The 24,487-nt window shown below is 45.9% G+C and overlaps 1 protein-coding gene across 2 annotated transcripts in view; it reads right to left on the bottom strand.

Moving 5' to 3' along the window:
- LOC120936507 (rootletin-like) overlaps positions 1-17,840 on the bottom strand; it is a 167,164-nt gene extending 149,324 nt beyond the window's left edge. Inside the window, exon 1 of one of the 2 annotated variants that reach the window (XM_040348921.1) lies at positions 17,478-17,840. In XM_040348921.1, the coding sequence (XP_040204855.1) occupies positions 17,478-17,525 (48 nt within the window). In that variant the 5' untranslated portion in view covers positions 17,526-17,840. The remainder of the gene's footprint in view (positions 1-17,477) is intronic. The other variant, XM_040348920.1, reaches the window with a different exon arrangement.
- Positions 17,841-24,487: the final 6,647 nt, after the last annotated feature.

The following is a 24,487-nucleotide window of genomic DNA, read 5'->3' on the forward strand; positions in this document are numbered from 1 at the left end:
AGGCCTGAGGCCTCGCAACTGAGATGTAGGCCCAGGAGCCGCTGGGGCCTACTGATCCAGGGATGATCCTGTGTCACCTTGCCTGATGAAAGGGACCGAGCAATTGAGGACTCAATTGGAGGATATGTCCGGATCTCAAAGTTTATCTTACAGTGCTGCCGGAACGCCTGAAAGATCCTGGCACTAAGCCCAAGAGCCGCTGGGGCCTACTGATCCAGGGATGATCCTGTGTCACCTTACCTGCTGGAAGGGACTGAGCAATTGAGGACTCAATTGGAGGATAAGTCCGGATCTCAAAGTTTATCTTACAGTGCTGCCGAAACGGCTGAAAGATCCTGGCACTGTGAACCGAGTTCTACCTTCACCTAGTCTGTGGCAGAGACTATCCTTTGATCAAGCTTCCCCCCGGCTGCTAGACCAGTGAGAGTGGGCCTAGGTGGTCGCTGAGTCGAGCGTGGAAACGACTGTTCCTCTGGACCTAGAAAGAGTATCTGTGGTTTGCCAGTCAGATGCCTAAATCTCCCCTAAACCTCCATCCCTCTTTTCTGAAGTTGTCTTTAATAAAAACCCTCTCTGCAGGGGGAGAAATAGAGACTTGGGGGCAGATCCATGTACATCGGCGCATATTTGCGTCGGGCGTAGCGTATCCAAGATACACTACGCTGCCGTAACTTACTTTTTTTTTTTAATCCTTAAAGAATGCGCACCGTAAGTTACGGCGGCGTAGTGTATCTTTGGCGGCGTAAGGGCGCGCAATTCAAATCGATGTGATGGGGGCGTATTTTATGTAAATACGTTGTGACCCGACGTAAACAAAGTTTTTTTTGAATGGCGCATGCGCCGTCCGTGGGGGTATCCCAGTGCGCATGCTCGAAATTAAACCGGAACAAGCCAATGTTTACGACGGTGACGTCATTCTACGCAAATCCCTATTCGCGAACGACTTACGCAAACGACGTAAAAAATTCAAACGGCTACGCGGGAACGATGGCCATACTTAACATTGAGTACGCCTCATAGTAGCAGGGGTAACTATACGCCTGAAAAAGCCGAACGCAAACGACGTAAAAAAATGCGCCGGCCGGACGTACGTTCGTGGATCGCCGTAACTAGCTAATTTGCATACTCGACGCGGAATTCGATGGAAACGCCACCTATCGGCCGGCGGAAAAATGCACCTACGATCCGACGGCGTACTAAGACGTACGCCAGTCGGATCGAGCCCAGATGCAGTCGTATCTTGTTTTGTAGATACAAAACAAAGATACGACGCGGGAAATTTGAAATTATGCGGCGTATCAATAGATATGCCAGCGTAATTCTTTTGTGGATCAGGCCCAGGGTGTTTGGTGCAGACATTTCTTCCTTTAACCACTTCTTCAAGGAGAACCCTCTGAGACAGACGCACGGAACAATAGGGTAACGGCAGGCCCAAATCTAAACCAGCAGCTCCTTCGGGGGTAGTGCTACAGTTACTAAACACTTATGTAAATATCTGAATAATTCCTGACAAGACAATCACATTGCAATTGTATGTATACATATACTTTAACAATATAGAATTATACGAGGGGTGATGTGGGCAGTAGTCCAGAGCACACAGTGCTAAAGCAGCCCATAAACATAAGACTACATCCATTTTCCATTGGATCAGACAACAATCTTATGAATATGGTTGTAGACTAGGGATGAGCTTCCTGTTCGAGTCGAACGTATGTTTGACTCGAACATCGTATGTTCGATCGTTCTTCGAATTACGAACAAAACGGGTCGTTCGCGCCAAATTCGAGTCACGCGCCACGACCCATAATTCACTGCGGAATTGCGCGCTGATGATTGGCCAAGCATGCACTATGACCCGCATCCTTGACTAATCACAGCGCGCAAAAAATGGAGAGCCATAATTGGCCAAAGCCAATAATAATAGTATGTATAGTTTCCTTTCTGGTGGCCCATATCTTCAAATCTCATCAGCGTTGACCATTTAGTTTAGGACTTAGTTTAGTTTAGGAAAAGTCTCGGAGTCATTTTCGATAACTACATGACAATTGATGCACAAATAGGGTCAGTAGTCAGCGGATCCCACCATCTGCTGCGCCTACTACGCAGACTCACGCCCTTTAACCCGAAAGAGGACATTGCAGTCGTGGTGGGAACAATCATCAATTCCAGACTCGACTACGCAAATGCCCTCTATCTAAGACTCCCCAAATACCAAATCACTCGTCTGCAAGTCGTTCAAAATACGGCCGCTCGACTAGTGACTGGGAAAAAACCATGGGAATCAATCTCACCTTCACTGAGATCCCTTCATTGGTTGCCAGTAAAAGACAGAATCACTTTCAAGGCACTCTGCCTAATACATAAGTGTATTCAAGGCAACGCCCCCCAATATCTATGCGAAAAAATAAAAGCCCATAACCCCAATCGCATTCTGCGATCCACCAATCAAAACCTCCTCCAGATACCCAAGGCCAGATACAAGTCCAAAGGAGATCGAAGATTTGCAGTCCAGGGACCTCGCCTGTGGAATGCACTACCAACCACCATCCGACTGGAGTCGGACCACTTGGCCTTCAGGAGAAAGATTAAAACCCATCTCTTCTCCTCATCCGCTGCAAACTGGGGCAAGGACTTTCCTGACGAGAATCTGATACCCAAACTACTGCATGGCTTTAACAAAGTCCAACAGATAACCCCGAACGAAATTTGGAAGGAAACCCAGTTAAAGATAATCCACCGGGCTCACATCCCTTTTCTACGCTCATCACAGGACACGAATGTCGCTTCCTGCCCCATGTGCCAACACCCGAAACCGTCTCTGACGCACCGGTTCTGGTCGTGTTCATTTATTTCAACATTCTGGGACCAAGTCCTGGCCTATGTCTTTCAAATCACCCTACTGAAGTTACCCAAGGACCCTTTCCTCCTCATATTTGGTTACTGGGATCCCCTGCTACTCCAAAGATCTCAAGGGGCTGCCCCCCCTTCCAATGCTCTTCCGCCCCCCTCACAGGTGCCCAAGAACTGGCCACTACTATGCTTCCTGGTCGCACGTAGGGCTATCCTGAGAAACTGGATCTCTCCTCAACCCCCCTCCATCACCATGATTACACGAGATCTCCTCCACCTCCTCTACAAGGAACGAGTCACAACGGATTTCAAACGTGCTACGACAAAGTCCCGCTTTCTCGCAACTTGGAAACCTTTTATGTCCGCATCACTCTCTCAAGAGGACTACAACTCCTTTGATCACTACTCTTTCTCGTACTTTACGTCTCCTCCACCTGTGGCCTCAGGCGAGGATACCCCATCTCCTGCACTTTCCACTGCTCCCAGCTGATTGGGACTGCACTGTTGACTTCGGCCTGGATGTCACCTCTCCCCCCCCCTATCTTCTGGTCACCTGGACACTGCTCTTATCTCGGTGCCTCCTCCCCCCCCCTTCCCTCCATCACCCCCTCCTCCTGCCTTAGCTCCCTTTGTTATGTTACAACGATGCACTGTTACTTATAGCTGTTTGTATTTCAAGGACCATCCTTCAAGTTCACCCTGGTCACGTATCTATTTTGCATAGATCCCACCAGTTCATACCAATGTGGGGACAGTGTCCTCCTCTGCATCCCCCCCCCTGTTCTTGGGGGCTGTGGACGAGGATCTCGCCTCTACTGTAACTAATACATGCCTATTGATCATTGTAATGCCTTGTTCTCTGGTCCGCTCAATGACATGTCTCTGTTAACGTATAAGTATTGTCACACCAGGGCTGCGCCCCTCTTGTTACTTGTAACACCTTGCATCGTTTCTCCTGCTTTGACATTCCTGTTTTGTATTTCTTGAAAATTCAATAAATACTTTTTGAAAAAAAAAAAAAAAAAAAAAAACATCTCTTCTGAGGTCAAGGGGTTCCTTACCCATGAAATGGATACAGCGCCCAGAGGCGATTCAGTTCGTATGTGTTGCGCTTTACAAGTCTCTCTCTCTCTCTCTCTCACCAGAGAAATTACCGTTTAACATGGGAGTATACGGAAGGGGTGCCCGGCTTTGAAAAATTGGTGCTCCCCGGCCGTAGGTAGAGGAAGAGTGGGCCTACATGTTTGGGGTCCAACGGGAGCAGCCAGTACCGGGTCCCCAAAGTCTGGGAGATCATGCGCAAAAAAGTGACTTGAGTATAAGCCGAGGGGGGGGGGGGGCATTTTCAGAAAAAAAAATGTGCTGAAAAACTCACACACTACCTTTTACCATGTGTGTAGCTCTTGTGGAAATGACATACTTGTTGCTTTATTGATAAAGCTAGCATGTGTACACTTCATATTCATATTTCACAACTTCATTCACACAAGAATACAAACGAACCACAATGTGCATTTGGTAAGAAATGGCATTACATGAAAACTCCCACCCTGGAGCTCTCACTCAACACCTTTATTACTAACACAGTCATTAAATTAGAACTATAGGCAAAACTTTTTTTTCCCATTTTGGATAGAGTAAGGGTGTGTCCTATTGCAGAGACTTTCCTCCACTTCCTGTCCAATAACCAAACAGGAAGTGAGAGGAAATCCCTGCAAATTAAGGAAATTCCTTGGGGACCCCCAGGTCACCAGAACTAGTATCCCCATTGGAAGATTTCCCCTCTAATACTTCTTGAATTTGGAATTTTCTTTTACTGTCACTTTCAATGGTAATGGTAAACAGGAAAAATAGAGAGAGTGAACCTCCTCAATGGGGGCACAGACTGCAATAAAAGCTAACGTAGGTTCTAATCCCTCTGCACCCTTTCCAAAACGTTATACAGTGATGAAAATAAGTATTTGAACACCCTGCTATTTTGCAAGTTCTCCTACTTGGAAATCATGGAGGGGTCTGAAATTGTTAGCGTAGGTGCATGTCCACTGTGAGAGACATAATAATAAAAAACAAATCCAGAAATCACAATGTATGATTTTTTTAACTATTTATTTGTATGATACAGATGCAAATAAGTATTTGAACACCTGAGAAAATCAATGTTAATATTTGGTACAGTAGCCTTTGTTTGCAATTACAGAGGTCAAACGTTTCTTGTAGTTTTTCACCAGGTTTGCACACACTGGAGGAGGGATTTTGGCCCACTCCTCCACACAGATCTTCTCTAGATCAGTCAGGTTTCTGGGCTGTCGCTGAGAAACACGGAGTTTGAGCTCCCTCCAAAGATTCTCTATTGGGTTTAGGTCTGGAGACTGGCTAGGCCACGCCAGAACCTTGATATGCTTCTTACAGAGCCACTCATTGGTTATCCTGGCTGTGTGCTTTGGGTCATTGTCATGTTGGAAGACCCAGCCTCGACCCATCTTCAAAGCTCTAACTGAGGGAAGGAGGTTGTTGCCCCAAATCTCGCAATACATGGCCCCGGTCATCCTCTCCTTAATACAGTGCAGTCGCCCTGTCCCATGTGCAGAAAAACACCCCCAAAGCATGATGCTACCACCCCCATGCTTCACAGTAGGGATGGTGTTCTTGGGATGGTACTCATCATTCTTCTTCCTCCAAACACGGTTAGTGGAATTATGACCAAAAAGTTCTATTTTGGTCTCATCTGACCACATGACTTTCTCCCATGACTCCTCTGGATCATCCAAATGGTCATTGGCAAACTAAAGACGGGCCTTGACATGTGCTGGTTTAAGCAGGGGAACCTTCCGTGCCATGCATGATTTCAAACCATGACGTCTTAGTGTATTACCAACAGTAACCTTGGAAACGGTGGTCCCAGCTCTTTTCAGGTCATTGACCAGCTCCTCCCGTGTAGTCCTGGGCTGATTTCTCACCTTTCTTAGGATCATTGAGACCCCACGAGGTGAGATTTTGCATGGAGCCCCAGTCCGAGGGAGATTGACAGTCATGTTTAGCTTCTTCCATTTTCTAATGATTGCTCCAACAGTGGACCTTTTTTCACCAAGCTGCTTGGCAATTTCCCCGTAGCCCTTTCCAGCCTTGTGGAGGTGTACAATTTTGTCTCTAGTGTCTTTGGACAGCTCTTTGGTCTTGGCCATGTTAGTAGTTCGATTCTTACTGATTGTATGGGGTGGACAGGTGTCTTTATGCAGCTAATGACCTCAAACAGGTGCATCTAATTTAGGATAATAAATGGAGTGGAGGTGGACATTTTAAAGGCAGACTAACAGGTCTTTGAGGGTCAGAATTCTAGCTGATAGACAGGTGTTCAAATACTTATTTGCAGCTGTATCATACAAATAAATAGTTAAAAATCATAAATTGTGATTTCTGGAATTTTTTTTTTTGATTATGTCTCTCACAGTGGACATGCACCTACGATGACAATTTCAGACCCCTCCATGATTTCCAAGTGGGAGAACTTGCAAAATAGCAGGGTGTTCAAATACTTATTTTCCTCACTGTACTTTAACAATACTATAATTCATTATACAGAACGTTGTATTCATGTTCCCCTGTGGAAACCAACAACATAGTGAACTATTTTATTGTGCATTGTAAAGCGTCTTACTGCACTAATCTTATGTAATCTCCTTGTAGACATGTACATTTTTTTTAAGAATGTGAAACTGTATTAAAGTGATAGTAAAGGTTCAGTTTACATGTCATACTTACCTCCACTGTGCAGTTCGTTTTGCACAGAGTGACCCCGAACATCCTCTTCTGGGGTCCCACGGAGGCTCTCGCGGCTCCTCCCCGCAAGAGCTAACCCCCTCTTGGAAGCTCTCTCCCGAGGGGGTTACCTTGCGGGCACGCTCCCGCGTGATACCGTCAGAGGCCATAGCCGCCGAGTGTATGACTCGGCCCCGCCCCCTTACGCGACGCATCATTGCATTTGATTGACAGCAGTGGGAGCCAATGGCTGCGCAGATATCAATCTAACCAATGAAGAGCCAACAAGACCTGGAGGAAAACAACACGGGATCGTGCCCACTGAGATTTGGGGCTCAGGTAAGTAAAACGAGGGCTCGAGGGGGCCGGAGAGTGCAAGGTGTTTTTTCACCTTAACGCATAGTAGGTAAAAAAACACGAAGGTTTACAACCCCTTTAACCTCTACCAGGTGATAATTGCGGTCTGTATCCCTGCTGTAAAGATTCCCTCTCTCTATTTGTTCTGGTGGGCAGTGGGCATTGTCATCACTACTGCCGATGTAGTGCTCCAGACATTTGAAATCCTTCCTCCTCTCACTCTTCTTTCTGCAGCGCTTCTGGGACAGATCAGAGCGATTCTGATTGGTCAGTGCCAGCATCCATCCAAGAAGGGATGCAGAACGAAGAGATACAAGAGCGGGAATTTGAAATCCCTGGAGTACCACGCTGGCTGCATGGGCACTGACAGCTCATTACCAAAAGCAGGGACTGGGGGGGGGGGGGGGGGGGTGGGTTGTTCAGATGAGAAGGGTATAAGCTCACATTATCATTCATTATGAAAAGGTGAACTAAACCTTTAAGCAAGAATCAATAGGATATGGCTATTTAGTGAACAGATGTCTGTCTTCACATCTATTGTCCTTCTCCATGCAAAACAAGGTGCAGTGAATGCGTCCACAGGACATTACCGCTGTGGTGATGCTGTACAGCTGTAACCCGTACACAGAGGACTAACATTCCTGTATGACCCTGCCGGCAGGTGTTACCGTGTACTTATCCTGTGTAGTGTGTACACAACATTGTAGAAAGCACGTTGGTTTCCTGCATCCCAAGGGAGCAAGCAGCGGCTACATGGAAGGAGAGGAGCCCAGGACTGCTGCTTCCATTCAGCCCAGTCTCGGGGTACTGCCGCCCCCACCCTAGCCCGGAATTGCTTCCGCACCTGTCGGTGGCTGTTGTTGACTCAGGAGGCCGCCCCACCCCTTCCAGGCAAGCTCTGGAGCCCAGCTCAAAGATTTGGCAGGTTCTTGGACTGTTTTCTTTCCCTTAACAGTCTGGGCAGGTGCCAGCCTAGGAACAAGGGAGTCAGTATACAGAGAGTGAGTGAGAGAGAGCTGGGAGGAGGGGAGAGGAAGGAGACGACGAGTGGGAGAGCAGAGGGGGTGAAAGTGTGAAGAGAGGAAATGGACAAAGTCAAAACTGCAAATAAGTACGAGACGAGTTCAGAGACGTAGAACATGAAGGCTGGTCATATCAGGCACGATATTCGGTGACACTGGATGTCCAGTTTGGAAAACAAGGTATCCAGGAGTAACATTGGTAACCAAGCAACCAGTGGTCCTTCAACACGTTCCAGCCAGTCCTGATGTGAAAGGGGACATATAACTAGAATTCTCTCTCCATGTATTTCAGAACAACTATCACACAGCATGACAGTGCACGGGACTAGTGATAGCATAGCTCTATAAAGAAACAAGTCCTGAAGTAAGAACACCCCCTGCTGTATATAGTTTTACTACAACTACACAGGCCAACACAGGTTTACACATCAGAAGCCCTGTACACACGGCCGTGATTCTCGTCAGGAAAATAATGTTGTTTTCCCTGACGAGATTCCTGGCAAGATTTTCTTGCCGGCCGAGTGTACACACATACGATTTATAAGAACCGCCGTTCTTCTGAATGGCACGAATGCGGTGACGTCATCGACTACGACGAGCATGCGCTCGTCACATTCGATGCCGTCGCTGCCATCTTGAGTCACCCTACCTATGCCCTGGAAGCTACCGCGCATGCGTCAAAGTCATTTTGAGCATGCACGGTTTTCCATGGAGACAGGTAAGTATACACACGCTCTGGTTTCTCTGCAGGGTCGAGAATCACGACGAGAAAATAGAGAGCAGGTTCTCTATTTTTCTCGTCGAGATTCTGGCCAGTTTTCTTGACGAGAAACCTCAAAGCCTCGTACACACGCACGGTTTACTCTGGCCGAGAAAACCGTGCGTGTGTATGAGGCTTCAGATTGAAACCACTGACACTTGTGAGCAGTTAGGAAGTGACAGAGCCTGGGGTGAAATAGAGAACCCTACATGTTGATTATCCCACTCTTCACAAATCAAATGAGCAGCCTACCTTTTTGAGAATTTTTATAAATGCACCCACATCAATAACAAAAAAATTTGGACTTATTACATTTCTGCATGGAACTTGAAGAACATTGCAACTGAGATCAGTGCAGCCCCCAGTCGGTACGGAGGTACAAAGCTACCATAATAGGACCGAAGGAGGGAAGCAGTGGACTATAGATGGGATGATATTAACACAATTGTGCTGCATTGAGTCCCTCTGCCACAGTGGGTTCCTGTGAATGGATCAGTGAATAGATAATATGTGGGTGGAGAATAAAATTAATTAAATGAAACGAGAAGTACAGCCAAAGCTCGTTTGGCTGTACTTTTCTTGTGGATCACAGGAGTGCAGTTCATTCTGCACTCCTGTGACCTGTTTTCAGCAGACATCGGATCGAAACCAGCTGTCGTCTGACGTCACAGAGCCGGTCCAGGCTCGGGATCTGTCCACATGCCTGGACCAGCACCCAGCTCAGCCTCTCCCATCCCCTCCACAGCCCAGTGAGCGCACGGGGGGGGGGGTTAGGGGCAGAACAGACAGTCGGTAACTGACATTCCCCAGCTCTCTGCTCTCAGAGCTGTGAGAACCGAGTGATCAGCAGTGTTTGATCGCTTGGTTCTCAGTGTTAGAGCTGGCGGAGGACCGATGCTGCATCCAGCTATGTAAGTACAATATACAAAAAAAGCAAATCCCATATTGCTCTTTTAAGGTAAGTGTGTCTGTGGTGGGGGGGCTGGTGTGTTGTGGTTTGGGGGGGTGGGGGTGGGGAATGTGATTATGTTTCGTGTTACTACCTAAAAATGGGTGACAAAGCCTGTATTTAGGGTGGAACATGTTTCTCCAGCTGCAGCCATTCCCCCTCCCTTCCCAGTGACAGCGGGTGGGCATGCATCTTCTCTGGGTGCCCGCTGTCACTCTTTGAAAGTGACGTCATTCATTCACAGTCCTCTGTGAATAGGAGACTACAAGTCCCGGCAGACTTTGCGGCTGTCGGCTTGTAGTTCTCAATGAACTACCATGGTACTCTTAAACACCGTGGTAGTTCATTAATTCTTCCTGTCGGTGAGTATCTGCTTGCCCATACGAGGTACGAGCAAACAGATACACCGAGAAGTCTGCAGGACTCCTGCATGGAACCAGCGATCTGCTGATCACTGGTGCAATGCTTTACATGCTCCCAAAACAAAAAATAATGTGCATTTATTATTTTTCGATTTTTTTGTTAAAGAGTAGTTAGACACAAATTTGGGTTGGAGTACGGTATGTGGAGGATTTTCTTAACAATATATATGTTATGTCAGAACTGAAGTTAAATGGTGGTTATGCCAAGATCCTGAATCACCACTTACGTTCAGTTTTGGGGTCAGGACACGTGTAGGACTTTTTTTTTTATTGCAATTCTTGACTCTCAGACCCCTACAATAAACACACCCAGTGCCCAGGTTCTCAACTGATACAAGTTTGTGATGTTGTGACGTACACAGTCTAAGTCTGGCCATACATTATACAATGTCTTGTATAATTTTCCTTTTCCTACATTTACCAAAACCACATGAGGTCAAACCTAATCACTTTCAATTTGTATCCAATCAGGCAGGCCCTTGCACTACATAGTTGAAGTTAAAAAGGAAATTGAATAAGAAAATTGTATAATGTATGGCCAGCTTACCTCCTGAACCTAGATAAATAGGAGTGAATTTAAAAAAAAATTGCATAGCAATTTAACCAGTGAAAATGCATTTACATTTGCTCTGTGTGAATGTGGGGGTAAAAAAACAAACACGTTTTATTTAGGCAATTTCCTGTGCTCATTTTTTTTCATATGGTACTTAGCTCCATCTAGAGGCCAAGTGTGGTATTTTCCATATTAGATCATTTAAAAACATTCAATCAGCACAGGTGAAAGTCTAAAACAGCCTACAAATGTACAGTGGAACCTCGGATTGCGAGTAACGCGGTTAACGAGCGTTTCGCAATAAGAGCACTGTATTTTTAAAAATCCTAACTCGGTTTGCGAGCGTTGTCTCTCAAAACGAGCAGGATTCAAGCCAAAGCGGTGTGCAGTACCGCATTTGGCCTGAGGTGGGGGGTGCCGGAGCTGAACAGAAAGACTCAGGAATAGTCCGTTCCTGAGCCTTTCCAAGGTCAGCCGAGCTGTCCTCAAGCCTTTCTGTGCGTTTCCGAGGCTTTCCGACGCCCCACCTTTGGCCACATGCGGTATCGCATGCCATTGAAGTCAATGCGGAACAAATTATTTTTGTTTCTATTGACTTCAATGGGGAAACTCGGTTTGATATGCAAGTACTTTAGATTACAAGAATTCTCCTAGAACGGATTATGCTCGTAATCTGAAGTTCCACTGTACATGCATTATTTACTGGGTGAATTGCTACACACATTGTTATAAATTCACCACATAGTATTAGATCAATGCAAATCAATTATTGTGCATTTTATGAATCAAATGTAAAGAAAGAGCTAAAAGGATGTTTTATGCAAAGTATAAAACATCTATCACTGCCAGAGTTTCATTATTAAAATACAAATGCAACCTCTAAACTGGAAATGTAAACTCTTCACTTACATTGACAGCTAGAATTGCAGTAATCTTTGTAGACTACTCCATTGCAGCAAGATAAAGCGTTGTTCTCAGCTATAGGGAGAATCAAGTACACAAAGTCCAATAAAGGTGAAAAAAAATTATAAAAAAATCATACAGCATGTGAACTAAACGCTCTAAGTATGTTTTTATATAGCTGGAAGTATTTGAGAATAGACATATTTAAGAATGTTTTTATTGTATTTCTTCTTTTTTATTTTGCTTACTCACAGTCTTTTTGCTGTTTGAGTGAGAATAGTGGGTGTTTATTTACTGGATTAAGCTGTGAAAGGTACACAAATTGAGCATTGAAATTACAGGGACTAAACAAAGCTGCTACAGAAAGTCAAACAAGCTAATAATAGTGGTACCAATATATGTGTAAACTAAAGTACAGTACTTGGAGCCATCTATTGCCAACAAGGAATTAGAACAACCAATTGAAGTATAACATTGCCCCCTGCTGGACATACATGGAAGTAATGCAAACACCAAGATGATTTTACTTGCAGTAGAAATATCAATCAATCTGCTGAAGATAATGGCCCGGATTCACAACGGCGTATCTCCACGTACGCCGTCGTAAGTCCGAATCCGAGCCGTTGTATCTATGCGCCTGATTCATAGAATCAGTTACGCATAGATTTGGGCAAGATACGAGCGGCGTAAGTCTCCTACGCCGTCGTATCTGGGGTGCATATTTACGCTGGCCGCTAGGTGGCGCTTCTGTTGATTTCCGCGTTGAATTTGCAAATGAGCTAGATACGGCAATTCACGAACGTACGTGCGCCCGGTGTATCAAGATACGTAGTTTACGTAAGGCGTCTGACCGGCGTAAAGTTACCCCTCATAAAGCAGGGGTAAGTCATGTTAGATATGGACGTCGGAAACGTCCGAACAGCGTCGTATTTTACGTCGTTTGCGTAAGTTGTCCGTAAATAGGGCTGGGCGTAGGTTACGTTCACGTCGACTAAGCACTGAGCAGGCGTAATTTACTTTGAAAATTCAACGTGATACTGACCATGCGCGCGCATGCGCCGTTCGTAAAGCGCGTCATTTACGTGTGGTCACCAATCATTTACATACAACACGCCCCCTACCAGCCTAGCTTGAATTAGGCGGGCTTATGGCGGCCCATTTACACTACGCCGCCGTAACTTAGGGCGCAAGTCCTTTCTGAATACGGGACCTGCCGATCTAAGTTACGGCGGCGTAGTGTATCTGAGATACGCTACGCTGGCCTAAAGATAGGCGCTTCTTTAAGAATCTGGGCCAATATATGCATTTATGATCAAATAAAAGCAATTTATTTAACTAAGGCACTGATAAAGTAATAAAACACAACTGATTACCACTTTATTGATATACGGAAGAGCCCTGTATGCATTCTACAGGGCCTGCGATAAATCTACACTTGGCCTCCCTGTTATTTTCACGCTAATGCCACGTACACATAGAAAATCCGACCGTGTGTATGCTCCATCGGACATTTGCTGTCGGAAATTCCAACAACAAATGTTTGAGAGCTGGTTCTCAAATTTTCCGACAACAAAAGTTGTTGGAAATTCCAATCGTGTGTAGCCAATTTCGATGCACTAAAATCCATGCATGCTCGGAATCAAGCGGAAGAGCTGCACTGCTAATTGAACTTCATTTTTCTCGGCTCGTCGTACATGTTGTACGTCACCGTGTTCTTGACGTTCGGAATTTCCGACAACATTTGTGTGACCGTGTGTGTGCAAGACAAGTTTGAGCCAACATTCCGTCGGAAAAAAATCCAAGGTTTTGTTGTCGGAATGTCCAATCGTGTGTACGCGGCATTACAGTATAACTGACACAGAGCAAAATAGGGAAGCTCCTATTGGTGAGCTTTCTGTTCCTGGTTAAGACATACTCAGAAATGACATGATGGGGAGGAATGCCAACACACAGGAGGCAATATTAACATTTCAGCATTGGTGGGTTCATATTATGCAAACATTTTATTTGGTTGATTTTATGACAATTTTGATTTAATGTAAGTAGAGTTTATTAGGTTCAACTCCATGCACCAGAAAAAATACACTTACAAAAGGGGCCCCCACAGGAACTGGCCAAAAGCATGGAGCATCATCACTGCAGATGATTGCTTTAAGAAAGGCCTGGATACTTTCCTAAATGTACAGAATATAACTGAGTATTAAGATTTGTAGGTAAAGTTGATCCAGGGTAAATCCGATTGCCTCTCGGGGGATCAGGAAGGAATTTTTTCCCCTGCAATTTGGTTCATGCTCTGTTGGGGTTTTTTTGCCTTCCTCTGGATCAACTGTGGGTATGGAGTTGGGTGTATAGGATTTTACTGTGTTTTTTATTTTGTTTGTTTATTTTTTGTGGTTGAACTGGATAAACTTGTGTCTTTTTTCAACCAGACTAACTATGTAACTGCCTTTAGTAAATAACCCCCACTGTTTCTACCAAACCATGACACATATTTTTTTAGCCACTGGGTTATTGGGATTTTATGTGATAGACCAACACAAATTGGCACATAATTGTGAAGTGGAAGCAAAATGATAAATGGTTTTCAAATCTTTTTACAAATAAATATGTGAAAAGTGGGGAGTGCATTTGTCAATACTTTGTAAAAGCACCTTTCCCTGCAATCACATCTGCAAGTCTTTTTGGGGTGTGTCTCTACCAGCTTTGCACATCTAGAGAGTGACATTTTTGCCCATTCTCCTTTGCAAAATAGCATAAGATCTGTCAGATTGGGTGGAGAGTGTCTGTGAACATCAATTTTTAAGTTTTGCCACAGATTCTCAATTGGATTTAGGTCTGGACTTTGACTGGGCCATTCTAACACATGAATATGCTTTGATCGAAAACTATTCCATTGTAGCTCTGGCTGTATATTTAGGATCGTTGTCCTGCTGGAAGGTGAACCTCCGTCCCAGTCTCAAGTCTTTTGCAGACTCTAAGGCCTTGTACACACGACCGAACATGTCCGCTGAAACTGGTCCGTCGGACCAGTTTCCGCGGACATGTCCGACCGTGTGTAGGGCCTACCGGACAGTTTTCCGGCCGAGCGGACAGGTTTCCAGCGGACAAAAGTTTCTTAGCATGCTAAGAAACTTGTCCGCTGGAAGCCTGTCCGTCGGACATGTCCGATGGTTAGTACGACTCATCGGACATGTCCGCTGGCCCGAAATCCCGTGCATGCGTCGAAGTGACTTCCTGGTTCGCGCACGTCGCCGCGGCATCGTCGCCGCCACATCACTGCGTTTTCTGTCCGCGGGGATTTTGGTCTGATGGTGTGTACACACATCAGACCAAAATCTCCCAGCAGACATGTCAGATGAAAACGGTCCGCGGACCGTTTTCATCGGACATGTTCGGTCATGTGTACGAAGGCCTAACAGGTTTTCTTCTAAGATTTCCCTGTATTTGGCTCCATCCCTCTTCCCATCAACTCTGACCTGCTTCCCTGTCCTGGCTGAAGAAAAGCATCTTTGCATTGTTGTACAACACTACATTTATACTTCATTAGAGGGAGTCTTTCCTGACACATAAGATATGGGAGAGTGCGTATTTTCAGAAATCCCAGAGTTAGCTCTGTAGGATGTTTGGGAGGGAGAGTGGCCAAAATAAATCCTAATGTTTCAGCCTGCTCAGGCGGTTAGAGTGTACCAACTTTTCAATAGTTTAGAGTACCTTGATTTTTGATTAGCTAGGTTGTTTTTATTGTGCTTTTGTCTCTGTTCTTTTATTGATTTACTTATTTTTTTGCTATGCAATCCAACCTGGATATGCCCAATAGGCTCTGTTATGTACTGTTAACTTTGAAACCTGCAATAAAAATATAAAAAAAAATAAAAAGAACATTTACAATTACTTTAACCTCTTGCTGCTGATGTGGCGCATTTATGCGGCCTTTTAGTGGGTGGGCTTTAATGCACAATACAGTCGCCCAGCACAGTCACCGGCGGGGACTGGAAAGCTCTCGATGCATACTTGTGATCGGGAGCTTTCTGATCATGTGACCTCTATGACAGCCAATCACATCGGGCACATGACCCAAATTCCCGCCTACACCTCCTGGCATTTAGAAGCTATTAAAGGCCGGGAGGTGGCAGTGGGAAGGGGTTACGTTATTCCTGAAGCCAGTAATAATCAAAGGCAGTGGTAATTATTAAATATGATAAAGAGTTAGATACATTTATATAGTCTTACAGATCCAACTGGCCGTCTGATGGCAACCATGATGCTGATGTGGCCCGCAATTAAATTGAGTTTGACACCCCTGCTCTAGTCCATTACATGAGTGTGTTCTGGTGAGATTTCTGCTGATGTGTATTCCTCGGGATCTGGCTGGAAGAAGTGTGAGGTCACCCTAGATCACAGGTGTCAAACACAAGGCCCGCGGGCCGAATCCGGCCCTCCAGGCCAATTCATGTGGCCCTTGCACCTCTCCTGCAGCTGTAGGAGAGCTCCAGTCCTCCACTGGTCCTCCTCCAGACCTTACTTTCTGCTTTCAAGCAATGCATCCAGCTTCTTCCCAGCAGCAGCATAATGAAAGGGGGGTGCACTGTGATGTAAGGGAAAGTGGGGGACTCAACTGCTGATGGTGGGGTGGCTCTTGACATCTAATATAAGGGATGCGCTGGACATCTAATCTTACAGATACAAACTTTTGAGGGCAATCATAATGCTGATGCAGCCCACGAAGAAATTGAGTTTGACACCCCTGCTCTAGAAGATGGGGGGTCAGGTTGGTATAAAATAGAACTGTCTTGCTTAGGGCCCTTTCACTCTGCTCTCTAGCAAAATTTCAGTAAAAACGCAAATGCTTTTTTTACCACGATTTTCTGTATTTGATATGTGTTTCCTGTGCGTTTCTGGTGCGTTTTTAGGCTGCCTGCACCTGTGAAAAATCAACAAGCGAATCAAAAACCGTGGTGTGTTTTTAACACAGTTTTACTATGATTTCTATACATTTCAAAGGGAAGTTGCGTTTTTCAGCGTGCACATTTCAACACAGCACAGTGGAGTGAAAAATCCCAAAGAATTTAACGGGAAACATTTTTCTTGCAGTGTTAAAACGCAGGGAAAAAACGTATTGTGTGAAAGGGGCCTTACAGATACCCTTTATGCCCTTCAGGTGATTTTTTTTTTAAAGGGGGAGGGGCTCAGACAGAATATACAGACCTTGCACAGCGCTACCAGGTGCACTTTAGGGTTAATTCACACCAGTGACATGCAGTGTGCTGGGAGCCACAGTGCTGATTCACCCATCCCAGCATGATGCACTGTTTACTTTTTTTTTTTTTCAGAGAACTTTATTGAAAGTGGTCTAAAATACAGTTCTATTTATTGCATCCTTGTTGTGATGTCCTGCTTCACTCACAACCTGCCTGCGACGGAGTGGTGTGACCTGACATCTCTTGATCAGCGATTTCCGTCTTGTGTTGGGGCTGCTTACACTTCTGCATGTCAGGAATGTGCATGCCCTCCAGAAATGTGCTGCCCTTTAGCAGACATGTGGGGGTACCATTTATTCTTAATGGTGCTCTCATGCATCTACTAAAGCGCGTGTTTTTGCACGCATCAGGTGCCTCAGCACCGCGCGTTTCAGTGCGATTTTGGGACTTTTTTTTTAGTTTTTCTCATGCAAAGAGCAGCCCATTAAGATAAATAGACTTTCCTACATGCCACATGTGGGAACGCAGGGAAACCTGCACCTGTATGCGGAGAATGGCGACTTCAGCAATCTGTACACACATATATCCAGGCGCTTGTAGGATCCTGCAGGACATGCTCACCATAGCACCCCCTGACTCAGTAAATCATTGCCATGTATAGTAGATGGCAGCCCCTCTCACACCTCCCAGCACTCTCCCCTCACCTGGATGACAGCCTCCAGCTTCATGAGAGATCCCTCCTGGTTGGTCATGGTGTCCCACAAGCTGCTCTCCCGTGCTCCGCTCTGCTCTGCCTTCTACTTCTCTCTGATCTCCTGCTTTGGGCCAAAAAAAACCTGCTCTTTGGGTTGGCATGGTAACAGCGGACGCTGAAGCCCATGCCGTTGCCCTGGAAACAGTAAGCGGCGGCTAAAAGAGAGATTCAAACAGGGAAACAGCAGGGATTGCAGTTGTGGGCGGGGCTCGGAGGCAGTATCCGTGGAGATGGCGGCGGGGGGGAGGTGGCTACAGAGCTGGTTTGGTGAGTGTGGGGATAGCGGCTCAGTGCGGGAAAGAGCTGAGGGAAGGAGGGAGAGAGGCGACCGCTGGAAGCATTGGTGACTTGCTGCAGGCTAAAGCGCATGCGCGGGTTCATGGGTCACACGCTCTATACAAGCACCCCCGGGGATATAGATACACAGGGTCCTATCGGCTGGCACTGTCTGGGGGCGGGGCTTGTCCCCTAGGAGATGACGGCTGGGGGCGTGGCTCAGGAACTGGTTAGGTGAGGCTGGGATAGCGGGAGGGAGAGAAGTGACAGCGGGATCCCTGATTATTACCATAACTGTAATGTACAAACTACTTCCACGTGCCCCATCTCCAACAACACTCTATTCAGTGGCAGCTCATGCTCAACATTTTTTAGGGGGGCGCAAACAAATGAAAAAAAAAAAAAAAGACAATTGCAGCCTCACTGTGCCCATCAAAGGCAGCCACTGTGCCCATCAAATGCAGCCACTGTGCCATGCCATCAATTGTCGCCACTGTGCCATCAATTGTCACCACTGTGCCCATCAATTGTCACCACTGTGCCCATCGATTGTCACCACTGTGCCATCAAACGCAGCCACTGTGCCATGCCATCAATTGTCGCCACTGTGCCCACATCAATTGTCCCCACTGTGCCCACATCAATTGTCCCCACTGTGCCCACATCAATTCTCCCCACTGTGCCCACATCAATTGTCCCCACTGTGCCCACATCAATTGTCGCCACTGTGCCCACATCAATTGTCCCCCACTGTGCCCACATCAATTGTCCCCCACTGTGCCCACATCAATTGTCCCCACTGTGCCCACATCAATTGTCACCACTGTGCCCATCAATTGTCACCACTGTGCCCATCGATTGTCACCACTGTGCCATCAAACGCAGCCACTGTGCCATGCCATCAATTGTCGCCACTGTGCCCACATCAATTGTCCCCACTGTGCCCACATCAATTGTCCCCACTGTGCCCACATCAATTGTCCCCACTGTGCCCACATCAATTGTCGCCACTGTGCCCTCATCAATTGTCCCCACTGTGCCCACATCAATTGTCCCCCACTGTGCCCACATCAATTGTCCCCACTGTGCCCACATCAATTGTCCCCACTGTGCCCACATCAATTGTCCCCACTGTGCCCACATCAATTGTCGCCACTGTGCCCACATCAATTGTCCCCACTGTGCCCACATCAATTGTCCCCACATCAATTGTCCCCACTGTGCCCTGTAAAATGCTGCCAGTCAGATTGCTTAATTCTTGTCAATTCTTTACATGTGTTACATACATAGAAAATGAACCCCCAAACTGTATTAATATATATGTTGTAGCAGAGACCCTAGGGAATAAAATGGTGGTTGTTGCAATATTTTTTTTTATGTCACACAGTATTTGCACAGCAATTTTTGAAATGCAATTTTTTCATGAATTAAAAAAAAAAAAAACACTAACGTTAACTACATTTTTGGGTTAAATATAAAAAATGATGTTACACTCAGTAAAGAGATACTGAACATGTCATGCTTTAAAATTGCGTACACTCATGTAATGGCGCCAAACTTCGGTACTTAAAAAAACTCCATAGGTGACGCTTTATTTATTCTTTACAGGTTACCAGTTTAGAGTCACAGAGGAGGTCTTGTGCTCAAATTATTGCTCTCGCTCTAATGTTTGCGGCGATACTTCACATATGTGGTTTGAACACCGTTTACATATGAAGGCATGACTTACATATGCATTCGCTTCTGTGTGTGCGAGCACGAGGGGATGGAGGCGCTTTAAAACATTTTTTTTTTTTTTAAACTTTCCCTTTAAAAAAAAAAAAAATGTTGACACTTTTATTCATATTACAAGGAATAGGGCATGACAGGTCCTCTTTACGGAAAGAAGATCTGAGGTCTATAAGTCCCCACATCTCTCCTCTATGCTAAAAAGCTTAGAGATCAAAAAAAAAATTGATCTCAGGCTTCCCAGCAAAAAAAAACGTCAGTGGTTACCTCTGCTAGAGTCGGAAGTGACATCATGACGTTGCTTCTGGCCTCTAAAAGATGGCCGGGGACCATCTGGTCCACAGTTAGCTAAATGGTAAACCACCGGCAGCGGATTCATTATCTGGCTTGGTGACCCAGGAGAAGCACCGGAGGCGGAGGGCGTGGGGTGTGTGTCCCCTGCCGCCTGTAAAAGCAATCAAGTGGCTAAACAGCTACTTTGATTGCTTTTACTTTGCAGGGAATCGCTGGCTGAAATATTTTTTTTCCCAGCTATCTCTACTTCAAACTGAGGACGTCATATGACGTCCACCTAAGGTTAAAGGGGGTGTAAAGGTACAATTTTTTTTCCTAAATAGCTTGCTTTACCTGAGTGCAGTCCTCCTTCACTTACCTCATCCTTCCATTTTGCTTTTAAATGTCCTTACTTCTTCTGAGAAATCCTCACTTCCTGTTCTTCTGTCTGTACTGTAACAGTATTGGGAGGCTTTCTCCCTGGTGTGGAGAAAGTCTCTTGAGGGACGAGGGGACGAGCAGGAGTGTCAGGACGCGCTCTACTTTGCAGATAGAGAAAGGAGCTGTGTGTTAGTGGGCGTCCTGACACTCCTGGTCGCCCCTCCCCCCTCAAGAGGCTTTCTCCACACCAGGGAGAAAGCCTCGCATTACGGTGTGTAGTTACAGACAGAAGAACAGGAAGTGAGGATTTCTCAAAAGAAATAAGGACATTTAAAAGCAAAATGGAAGGATGAGGTAAGTGAAGGAGGACTGCACTGAGGTAAAGGAAGCTATTTAGGGGGGAAAATGGTACCTTTACAACCCCTTTAAGTGGTTTTAAAAGGTGATCTCTGATGGATGAAGTTTAACCTGCTTATATTTTCCTTTCCTGCTTTCTGCTCCCCTCCCTCAATCAACATGTTAATGAAATCTTAAAATTTACATACAAATAAATAAATAAATAAAAAAAACCTTTGTTTTCGTTACATTTGCTTAAGCGGAGTTCCGGCCACAATTTCACTTTTTAAATATAAATACCCCTGTAATACACAAGCTTAATGTATTCCAGTAAAGTTAGTCTGTAAACTAAAGTCCGTTTTGTTAGGTTGTTACAGCATTTAGACACTTTATAAAATAGAAATTGACTGGGGCCATCTTAAGTGTGGGCATCATGAAGCCAGACTGTATGACTTCCTGGATTTCAGCCTTGCAAATCTCGCACATGCTCAGTGCTGCACAAGCAGTGTCAGATCAGGTTTCAGCACCTGTGCTGTCCAAGTCACATGAATCTGTGAGACTGGGGAGTGCACAGACTTCTGGAAAGTTACACCCACTACATTCCCAGGAGTCTGTGCGATGTAGGTTAGGAAGCATTAAGCACCTAGGTGCAGGAAGTGGTGAAGATTAACTATTCTGCCTAGCAACAACACTTTGAAGGCATCTAAAAAAAAATTTTTTTTTCGTAAAGGACTAATGAATTTTTTTTTAAAACTAGTGCTGTAATGTTTTATTTATGGGTGGAACTCCACTTTAGTTTCGACCCAGTGCAGACAGATCATATCTGTTGGGAGGAACCCACAGGGTGCTGTACAGGACTCTGCTTCAGTACTTCTCCCAACAGCCCTCAGTCCCCATTCGCACCAGTGCAACTTGTCATGCGATTTGACCGTTTTAAAATCGCAATACAAGTCGCACCCTATTTGTGCCTATGGAATCGTTCAAATCGGTGCGACTATGACCAATTTGAAAAAGGTTCCTGCACTATTGTTGTCGATTTCATGTGCGACTTGCATAGATATCTATGCATGAAGTCATACAGATATTGGCTAGCTGCACGTGAAATCGCACTGATTCAAAGCTGCATTCAGTGTGAATGCGGGGTTAGTACAAGCAGTGGGCTAGCCCTTGGGAGGAGTTATCTAAATACCTTAATAGATGAGTGTCAGTCTGCATTATTAGGTAGGTTGAATTTTCATGGGGACCACCCCAGGTAAGGTCCATATGTGATGCTGAGCCTTCATGACTGATAGAACTGAAACATTGATCAATAAAAGTAGTGGGCCAGGGACAGCCAGGCTGGAGAGGAAAGGGTTGGTGATGCTGGATGATCCTTAGCCAGGAAATGAGGCAGGCTCTATCTTACTTGCTGCAGCTTCTAATGCATGCTGTGACAAGCCCACTGTGCCATACTGAAGAGAAGGCTGGAGGTCAGCTTTAGGGCCGATTCACACTGCTGCGTGGTGGGAGATCGCATTTGATTCGCACTGCGGTGCAAATCACATGCAATGGCCGTGCAATGCGATTTCAGCCATACAGATAGTGTGGCTGAAATCGCATCACATTCGTACTAAACCAATTAGCACTGATAGGCAGCACCAATTTTATAGGCACTTTTGGGGCTGCACTAATAATAAGGACACTGATGATCAGTGCCCTTAATATCAGTGTTAATTTCCCCTGTCACATTTGCTTGTTATCGGCTCTCCCTTCCTCACGCTGTGACGGTGCAAGAGGAAAAGAATGCAGATAACCAGCAAGTTTGTTTACATGTGATCAGGTGTGATTGACAAGGCTGATCACATGGTAAAGGGCCGCTGTGATTGGTCCTTTACCCAGATCTGTGATCAGCTGTGTCAGAAGGATATAGCGATCACAGAGTGCATCGGGTGTGGTTCTGGGAGGACGTTCATGGATGCCCTCCAAGAACTGGATCACTGCGCTGTAGCGTTTTTTTTGGAGAGCCACAGGTTGAGCACCCATGGTCTATAGCGTGGTCAAGAATTGGTTAAGGTAAACTGAAAAGCATGTGTAATGGAAAAGTTTCAATAAAATAAAATGATTGTGCTGAGTGTTGTATGTGTAAAAAAAAAAAAAAAAAAAAAAAAAAATATATATATATATATATATATATATATATATATATATATATATATATATATATTTTTTTTTTTATGGTGGGATGTTAAAGAAAACGATCGTTCCTGGGAGCCAGATATGCTAGGCACACCACTGGGTATAGCCAAAACGATTTTTTCAGTTTCCAAAGCACATTCCTCATTGTGGGAATTTAGAAAACCCCCAGTGCTCTGTTCTTCTTCCATCCTCTTTCATTCCTTCCAGCTTACTTCTCTCTGCAGCACTTCTTTGGGCTGACAGCTTTGCACAAGTGTTTGTCATTTTGCAGCAGTGTTGCCACCCTTAGTGACCTACGTGCAGGGGAGGGCTGGCAGCCTTAGGCCTGGGGGGCAAGTCCAGTCAAGTGGCCCATAGAGCATGGAAAAGTGATGGATCGAGGAAAACAGTCTAAGATTTTTCATGATCACAAGAGTCCGCACAGAGGCCCCCCTTACATCAGAGTCCGCACAGAGGCCCCCCTTACATCAGAGTCCGCACAGAGGCCCCCCTTACATCAGAGTCCGCACAGAGGCCCCCCTTACATCAGAGTCCGCACAGAGGCCCCCCTTACATCAGAGTCCGCACAGAGGCCCCCCTTACATCAGAGTCCGCACAGAGGCCCCTCTTACATCAGAGTCCGCACAGAGGCCCCCTTTACATCAGAGTCCACACAGAGGCCCCCCTTACATCAGAGTCCGCACAGAGGCTCCCCTTACATCAGAGTCCGCACAGAGGCCACCTTTACATCAGAGTCCGCACAGAGCCTCCCCTTACATCAGAGTCCGCACAGAGCCTCCCCTTACATCAGAGTCCCCACAGACCCCATATACATCAGAGTCCGCACAGACCCCATATACATCAGATCTGATGTAAGGGGTGTTCTGGGAAACTTGATTTATGGGTGCATGCTGTAGACTATTGTGTAAAGAGGGTCTCTGCTCACCAAAGCATGCCCCCCCTCCCCTTTAACAAGGTCCACAGAGCACCCCTTTTTATACACTGAGAGACTAGAGAGGGTGAGCTTACCAGGATGGAGGCTGAGGCGCAGGCAGGCTGTCTGATGCTTTTTTGGGTTCAAACTTCCTGTCCAGTGCCCACACATGCCCGGGGAGTGTGGGCGGGGCAGACTCAGAAGGAGGAGGAGCAGATGAGCTCTGTCTCTCCTTGTGTCTGTGCAGAGAGAGAAGGGGATGTCAGCGCTGGTGTATGCTGAGGCTAAGCTATGTGTGAGACGAGACATAGCTCAGCTCTGCAGCCATCTACCTCGGAGCTGACACAGGCACGGCTGCACAGTGGGAGGTGAGCAGCGGCCGTGACCTGTTAACAGAGCTCCAGCAGGCATATTCCTGCTCTGCAAAAACAGCATTTGGTAGTGGCGGCCGGTGGCTGTGCATAGTGTCACCAGCCCGGGGGGAGATTTCCACCCTGCCCCTCCTGCCAGCCCTCCCCTGCCCACGTGCCTCCTCCTAGGTCAGCTGAGATTCACCGTTGCACCAGTGTTTCTTGTCTTTTGTAGGTCTCAAATTAGAGCTAAAAAACTCTTTATATGGCCACGTATCATTGACCACGTGGCATATTATGTCAATAATATCACCAGCATTCCTGTCCCATGCAACTGTGGGCTGGGTATTCCAGGGCTGCAGCTTATTTGAACAGCTATCATGTGACCTTTTCCCATGGGTTCCAGCCAAGCTGAGTTCAGCCCAAACATTTGCTCGTCCCTAACCTTGAACTAGTCTTCAAAATCAAGTACAACTAACAATATTTTATGATCCAGTTCATCACTGTGTTAATCAATATATTCAAAGC

This window comes from Rana temporaria, chromosome 4 (assembly GCF_905171775.1).
Source record: "Rana temporaria chromosome 4, aRanTem1.1, whole genome shotgun sequence".
Lineage (NCBI taxonomy): Eukaryota > Metazoa > Chordata > Amphibia > Anura > Ranidae > Rana > Rana temporaria.